Source organism: Macrobrachium rosenbergii, chromosome 53 (genome assembly GCF_040412425.1).
Source record: "Macrobrachium rosenbergii isolate ZJJX-2024 chromosome 53, ASM4041242v1, whole genome shotgun sequence".
Classification (NCBI taxonomy): Eukaryota; Metazoa; Arthropoda; class Malacostraca; order Decapoda; family Palaemonidae; genus Macrobrachium; species Macrobrachium rosenbergii.
The window spans coordinates 5,171,952-5,180,323 of NC_089793.1; the positions used below are offsets into that span (position 1 = coordinate 5,171,952).

Sequence of the window (8,372 nt, forward strand, 5' to 3'; positions counted from 1 at the left end):
TGAAAATATATATATATATATATTTTAGTATATAAATATATGGTACTTAAATAAATAGAGTTTTTTAGTTAAATAAATAGAGTTTTTAGAATAGAAAATACACTTACTAGAAATACATTAATGCTATAACACCATGAGCATAATATTATCATAAGACGGCAACACAATGTATTCCCTGTAGTCTGCTAGTACTAATTTTCATATTTTTTTACTCCTGTTCACGAGTCGTACCTATATTGTGGAACCTATTTAGGTAATCATTTTAACTCTCTCTCTCTCTCTCTCTCTCTCTCTCTCTCTCTCTCTCTCTCTCTCTCTCTCTCTCTCTCTCTCTCTCTCTCTCTTTCCAAATTAACCGTTGTGGTAGAAATATAACGATATCTTCTTGTCTACATTACTACCCTTCATTAATATCAATGTCCCATTAATTGCTCGCCCACCCCTCATAGTACATTGGCTAAGTACTGCAAGTCAGTGGCTTGGTAGGTCATTAGATGTGAATGACCTGTAGTAATGACGTCGTTCTTCGTATTCCTTATGAACTATCCATAGAGAACTTCCTATAACGTAGTGCGTGCATTATTATTATTATTATTATTATTATTATTATTATTATTATTATTGTAAAAGTATTCAGCATCATTATCATCATCACAAACGTTTGTGTACCGGATTTTCCCTGTACCTTATCAGACGTGGAGTGAGTCTCTCTCTCTCTCTCTCTCTCTCTCTCTCTCTCTCTCTCTCTCTCTCTCTCTCTCTCTCTCTCTCTCTCTCTCTCTCTCTCTACACAACACACCACACAGAGGTGGAAACACACAAAATACACAAGCGAGAGGTGAAATTGGTGGGATTAGATTTATACGGAGTACAGTAATTTTTGGATTATAATAGTCTGAATAACCGTGTTTTATATATTTTTTATACAGTGGTACTGATAAGCTATCGTTTTGCGCCACTGAATGAAACTGTTGGTATAGTACGGTATATAATTACAGTAACTGTTACGTTGATTTCACATGTAAATGTGACAGATACCTACCAATCATAATTTTTTTTAAGGCCACAAGACTTAAATATTTCTTCCATATTTGTGCTAAAAATTTCACACGTTGCTTTTTGATATATGTACCCATACGTACATAGCATAACTATGTAGTATATTTATCCATATATTCTTGGCATATGTACCGTTCTGTTTTTTAAACAAAATAGGTCAGATGTAAGGTTTTAACGTCTTTATTGAAATGTCATTACCTATCGTAAAAGTGCGAAGATCAAACGTCATTAACTACATGAAAAGTAGAAGCAACCGCAAATTTTAAGTGATAGGCAAATTGGTAACTTTATGCTTTATCATATATTTTGTGCACTGTACGTTTTGCGTATTGATATTCTATTAGGTAAAATCTTAATCTCTACGTCTCACTCTTAGATGATTTATATTTATTTTACAGAACGTGGCAAATTGAGGCAATCCAAAATTGAAATGCAATGCCGCGCTGTCGAAATTTATGAAGGAAGCTGAGCAACTCCTACTTTCCTTTAGTCATTGCTTAAATGTGTACACTCGTTTTCTTTAGCGACTAATGCACATAATCACAAAAAACGCATTACAATACCATCAGAAACCTTATAAGATGCCTGATATCATGAAATGCTGATAAATGTGTGCGTTAGAGAACTATTATTTAGATATCAAGATGTCATGGCATTTTCACTCTCTTACCAAATATATTTTGATCATTTTTATGAATTACAGTTCCGTCGTGTATTTGCAGGTGTTTATTGCCTAATGAAAACAACGATAAAAAAAAGTAAGGAAATTGAAATAGCCTACCAAAATTAGGGTAAAAATTCTACGATCAATAACGGTATTGTTCCACATACGGTGGAATTTGAATCAAATTGTTTTTTTATTATTGTCTTCAGGAGTTGAGGTTGTCATTTTTGTGCAGAATTTTAAAGTCTATCAGACATCGAAGTTGATTCTTATTATATATGGATTGGAAGTTGTGGTGAAAATGAGTATTTAGTGTTTAATTCATATTCGGTGAAAGTGGAGCAGGAAGCTCAGATGATATACGACAATGTGTAGACAGATAAGCAACGCAGCTGAGAGAGTACCTGCCTAATAAACTTGACATAAGTTGCAGCTTAGGCCGGTGGGTTGCCGAACCCGAACAGTCCGTGTAAAATATAAATCCGTGTTTTTTTTTTTTTTTTTGATTATACAACGTGTACAGCCTACTGTACGTGTTTGTATGCATACGAAAATAGCATTACAGGCACTTGGGCGGGGCAAGCAGAAACAGAGTTCTTTTCCGATGTTCAGGATAAAGTTGCAAGTGTTTGTTATCGAAGCAACGTGTGTTTCCTCCACCCACCCCCAACCACACACACACACACACACACACATCCTTAGATCCACCGTAACCCCTCCCCCAACCTTTGCGCTAACGATATTTGAAGGGATACAGCCTAACCTAACCTAGTGCATATCTATTAATCCTGGTGCATAGTATCCTGCCTGGTTGAGTTTCTTGGGGCCGGGATCAAATGTGACCAGGTGAGTCTCTCTCTCTCTCTCTCTCTCTCTCTCTCTCTCTCTCTCTCTCTCTCTCTCTCTCTCTCTCTCTCTCTCTCCCAAGAGGTAGACTTAGACCCCATTCATTTCATCACCACCATCATCATAATTCGCCGCCAAAGGAATACACAGGAGAAAATGTATTTATAAATGAATGTTCTTAAATTTGCCAAAGTAAAACTTGCATTTGGAAATGCCTCCATTAATTCAATGTTTCATGTTACCAGAAAAAAAAAAAACTTTACCGAGATACTTCATTAGGCCAAGGTGTCTGGCCGTACCCAGTAATGCCACCTTCCCCATCAATCAATTGTCCTAGAACACTTGTATTAAAACAAACAAGTAATTTAAACAATTTAAACAATGTTTGAGTTCTGTATCAGATGCCTTCAGTAGCGACCACATGGCTGCCAACAATAACTTCGTGTTTGAATTATCGTAATTTCTCTCAATTTCTCTTAATTTTTCAATTTGGAAATTGAGGTAAGTGAAACGTACACGAAAATAAGTCCCGACAGGTAAATAAAACAGCAGAATTAGAAAAAAAAATTATATATATAAAAATATCATTATCTGGTACATTTGAAATGCAATCACTATATACATCACAAACAACAAACGTAACATGATGATAAATCAGAGAGATTAAGACAAGCTAGATATTGATATTAATATTCTATAACTAGATTTAGTACTCATTGCATGAGCAACTTATAAGGCATCGATTATTTGCACTCGGGTGCAATTACTCAAGAGAATGAATATTTGCAAAACCTCCTGAGTTCTCCGCGTTCTTTTCTTAAATGATAGGATTTTGCTGTTAATACTAAAAAATAGTTTCATTTATACCAGCATTACTCCTTACTACCGATAATGTCAGCAGCATTGTCGTGAATAAAGAGTAAATCAGAGTTCCGTTAATATGAGCTGTATTCTTTTTTTACACAAAATTTACCTTAAACAACATCCAAAATCAATTCCATTGATCTCAGCAATAATCTTCCTTTATATATCTTACAATCAACAGTGCCACAAATAGATAGCAAAAAAACTATTCCATAAATACCATCAGATAATTTTTTTTTTTACATAGCAGCAGAAACATTGCAACAAACATAGATCATATGTCATCTGTACGTGTTCTTAATCCGATAGTACATGAATACTTTAACAGCCTTGTAAGTCAGGTAATAGCACAGAGAGTCTCATGACATTCATGAGAGAACTTTCGCTCTACCTAAAAGGAAACCACGACAGAATGACGAATTAGTCTGGAGAATGCCAATTTAACCAATTCCGTTCCCAGAACAATAACGTGGCGTGAAGAATGAAGTGGTGAGAACTACAGAATGGATAGCAATGCACAGTAAATGCAGTGGTAAGGTTCATTTTAACCAGTTGACTCAAACGCGCTATAGAATCAAAATAGTAGAATTGACATATTCATGTTTTAGCAGACACCAAACTTTTATGAGGTGGCCTAAGCCTAAGCCTGCTTAAGTTTGTTATATATTTATGTATATACTGTATATATAATATATATATATATATATATATATATATATATATATATATATATATATATATATATATATATATATATATGTGTAACATTTTACAAAGGCTCGACAAAGAAAACACATCAGTGCCACATCCAATGTTTTTGCCATGACAGCGTCAGACCAAAAAACAATGTTTTTTTCAGCATTTTTTCAATACTTCTGTTTTTAGGAGTGAGAAAGGACCACACCTATATACCAGATTTTGCATTAGACATTCATATAACTCTTTGGTAAACATTGGGCTCCTATCGACTATGGAAATGCATGCATATGACGTATATGGGATAGAAAAACCTGCTGTATATATCACAGATCGAGTTACCTTTGGATATGAATAAACATCTGTCGGGAGGTGCTGGCTGGATCGGATATGAAAATACGTGTTTCGTACATACATGTCCATGTATGTATGTATGTATGTGCAGTCATATATACATGTTGCCTTTCTATTTATCAGTCTGTTTCTATCTACGGTTTTTTGCGTCTGTGTGTGCATGTATATACCTATATGCACTGTATTTGTCCGGAAAACGTAACCGTCACTACATTGACTGGCTACACTGAGCCAGTCACTAAGTGACTGGCTACACTGAGTCAGTCACTAAGTGACTGGCTACACTGAGTCAGTCACTAAGTGACTCGGTCTTATCGACAACATAGGAAGAGTTCTGACAGGTAGCTTCTTCCCCAGTGATTTTCTTGCTTTTAATAGTTTACTTGTTGCTGCGTTAGTCCTCCATTCCCTACGTCACGCCATTGTTTTGTTTGACGTATGACACGCACACACACAATAACACACACACACACATATATATGTATATATATATATATATATATATATTATATATATATATATATATATATATATATATATATATGTATATATACATACATACATATATATATATATATATATATATATATATATATATATATATATAGGTTATATTACAAAATGAATGCATGCACCTGGTGTCCCACTTCCGGTTCTCAGCAATTATCTTGGTATATATAATGTTTCTAGCACCATACCCATTTGCATCATGCTATGACCAGCCACAGCAGACCAGTTACCAGGCACGCACACTCTTTGCTGCTTAGACCAACATAGGAAAACATTCCACCCTCCTTGATATCAAACCAAAGCCCTCACGGTGGTGAAGCGAGTGTCATGACTACCAGGTCGTATACGATGGATTAGTGAGCATTTAAAGGTAGATAATGGAAAGCTGGATTCTAATCAATGAAACGTTAAGTTCTGAAACTTCAGAAGGGTCTCTGAGAATATTAGCCTTCGACTGGACTTCTGGAGCAGTCGTTGATGGAAGCTCCTGAAACTTACTTCTAAATCAAAGACATTTTAGTAAATTGCGTTGAGACAGGTTTCAGGGTAGTGTTGATGTTTATTTTGTAGGAAGTTAGATTTTCTTTGGTGCTCTTGTTTGTCAAAAAAAAAAAAAATCTGAATGATTTTTTCTAAAATTCTGCAGTCCATTGTCCTGGTGCCTGTTTCCTTATTTCCTGTAGGTCGTACCACGTCACATGATGTTATTTTGTGTGCAAAACTGTGGTATATAAGTATTGTTTTTGTGTGTGTGTGTGTGCGTGTGCCTTCAAATCGAACGTTGTTACAATACCATCCCCCTAAAGATCCCACAGCCAGTTACCTTTAACTTCTCCTTTGGCAGAGTACATTATAGCCCCAGGCTATTAGCACTTCAACGAATCTAAATATGATCCAGTACAGAGCCGTCCAAACTCCATGCTCGTGGTCTAAGAGTGGCCCGTTTGATTTTGGAAACGGCACACTAGAGAAAAATAAGTAAAAGTGTATTTCTCTTTCTTATATACATACATACACACAGGTGGCCCGCATGACTTTTCGTTTTTTCAAGAGTGCCCCTCAAACTAATATTACAACTTGGACGGTCCTGACTCAGTAGAAAGCTGAAATTTGTGATGAAAGTGATTCGTCAACATTCTCTGCTGGTTTGTGTTCTCCTTAGCTATCACCAACATTCCTGTTGATAATCTGTGAATTACCGCGTCGTCTGTCAACGGTTTTAAGTGTGAAATGTCAAAGCATATGCTCTTAGAAGCACCATCCGAATATCATCACGCTAGGGGAAACTTCTTTACAGATGACCCCAGTAAATCATGGAAGCTTTTGCAGCTGATTTTCATAAACCAAAGAAACTTTCGTAATCCAAAGAAACGCTGAGGAAACTTGGTACTGCTGGTCCCACTAAAAACCACAGCCTTCAACCTCTCCACAGTGAGGTTAGTGAATGATTTAAATTTTAGGGTTGAATTTAGTGACAGGTTAGGCTATGACATCCGCGTCACGGGTTAATCTATGGATAGCCCACTTTATCACAGGTTAAGTTATGGCAATCCTGTCACAGTGTAGACTAGAAGCACTGTCGCAGGTTAGACTACAAACCCTGTCACAGTGTAGGCTAGAAGCACTGTCACAGTGTAGACTAGAAGCACTGTCACAGTGTAGACTAGAAGCACTGTCACAGTGTAGACTAGAAGCACTGTCACAGTGTAGACTAGAAGCACTGTCACAGTGTAGACTACAAGCACTGTCACAGGTTAGACTACAAACCCTGTGACAGGTTAGACTACAAAACCATGTCACAGGTATAAGACAGCGACCTTGTCACCCAGCACAGGTTGTGCATTGGAAATCATGTCATGTCTAAGGCTACAAAACCCTTCTACTAAGTAGGTTAGGTTACCCCGTGATAGATTTAAGTAACGGCCGCTCAGACATTGCACAAATTGTGTCATGGCAACCCTGGCATCAAACGCAGGGTAGGAAATGGCAAATACTGGCACATATGGGTTACTCAGTGGCAATCCCGCCTCGTGTTAGATTATAGCACTCCATGTTAGGTTAGGTTAGGGAGGGCTGCATAGGGTTAGGCTAAGTGCCCTTAGGTAATTCTGCTTTCCTGTTTTGATGTGTTTAACCTTTTCTTTGAAGGAACAAATATCTCCATCGTCTTGTTTACATCCTTCATCCCATAGGGATCTCTTATAATTACGGAGTGAAGAGTCCAGCCCTATTTTAACTGATTGATTTGGTTAAACTACTTAATAATAATAATAATAATAATAATAATAATAGTATGGAGTGACTAAATCATAAATGCCCCGAACTCTGTTATGACAAACAAGGCCAAAAACACCTGGAGAGAGAGAGAGAGAGAGAATAAATCATAATTTTCAATATACCAAAAATATCCGAATTGCAATCGAGTAAACATTTAGACTAGACTTCGCACATCGGGCAGTTTCCTCCTGCCAGAAATATGTCATTGATTAGCTTGCCTAGGGAATATCGACGGCCTCTTGGTATGTGGTTATTTGTACTCTTATTGCAGTTTTAGCTCCACGGGATGGGACTCCATTGTAAACCGTGCAGTGACGCTTTTGGGGAGAGAGAGAGAGTGTGGTCTTGCGTGCTCGTCTTGCGATAACCTGTAAAGGACATAAATATAGATTAAATTCAAGTCGACTTGCATGAGCGTATTTCGCAGTATTTGTGAGAAGTTAGGCATTCTTGATGAGTGAGTAATTGCCGTAAGGTATAAAGACATATCCTGAAATCCCGTATGAGGGTAGTGCCTTCAGTGCCCCTCACACAGTACACTGTAGGCATTACTACTTAAGGTTCTTTGCAGCGTCCCCTCGGCCAGTAGCTGCAACCCCTTTCAGTTCTTTTACTCTACCTCCATTAATTTTCTCTCTCTTCCACCCTGCATACCACTGCATTCCACCCTCTTTCTAACAATTGCCTAAACATTAATTTCAGCTATGAATGACTTCATAGGTCCCAACGCTTGGCCTTTGGCCTAAATTATACATTCCAATTCAGTTCAGTTATTTCTTCCATCTTACTTTCCACCCTCTCCTAACAATTGTTCCAGCATTAGTTTCAGCGATGAATGACCCCATAGGTCCCAGCGCCTGGCCTTTGGTCTAAATTTTATATTCCAATTCCAATGCCAAATACTGAAATTCCGCATATTGCAATTGCTTCATTCCACAAGATGCCTTCCATGAAATTAAATTGTTTGAATCGGAAGAGCAAAGAAATTTTGAAGAATACTTACTGTACACATGTCTTTGGCATCGGAAACTTTTACGCCATGCGATAGAGAGCGTTCTTGCCCAGTATGGGTATTGGGTGGGCTTCCGTGTTAAATACCCAC

The 8,372-nt window shown here is 37.3% G+C and overlaps 1 protein-coding gene across 1 annotated transcript in view; it reads right to left on the reverse strand.

Moving 5' to 3' along the window:
- Positions 1-5,551: 5,551 nt before the first annotated feature.
- The window catches only part of LOC136834045 (mannosyl-oligosaccharide alpha-1,2-mannosidase IA-like), a 19,881-nt gene continuing 17,060 nt past the window's right edge, over positions 5,552-8,372 (reverse strand). The window contains exons 7-8 of the mRNA XM_067096303.1: positions 8,274-8,372; positions 5,552-7,638 (exon numbers count right to left, since the gene is read on the reverse strand). The exon at positions 8,274-8,372 is cut by the window's right edge and continues 47 nt beyond it. Coding sequence (XP_066952404.1) covers positions 8,303-8,372 — 70 coding nt within the window. The 3' untranslated portion in view covers positions 5,552-7,638; positions 8,274-8,302. The remainder of the gene's footprint in view (positions 7,639-8,273) is intronic.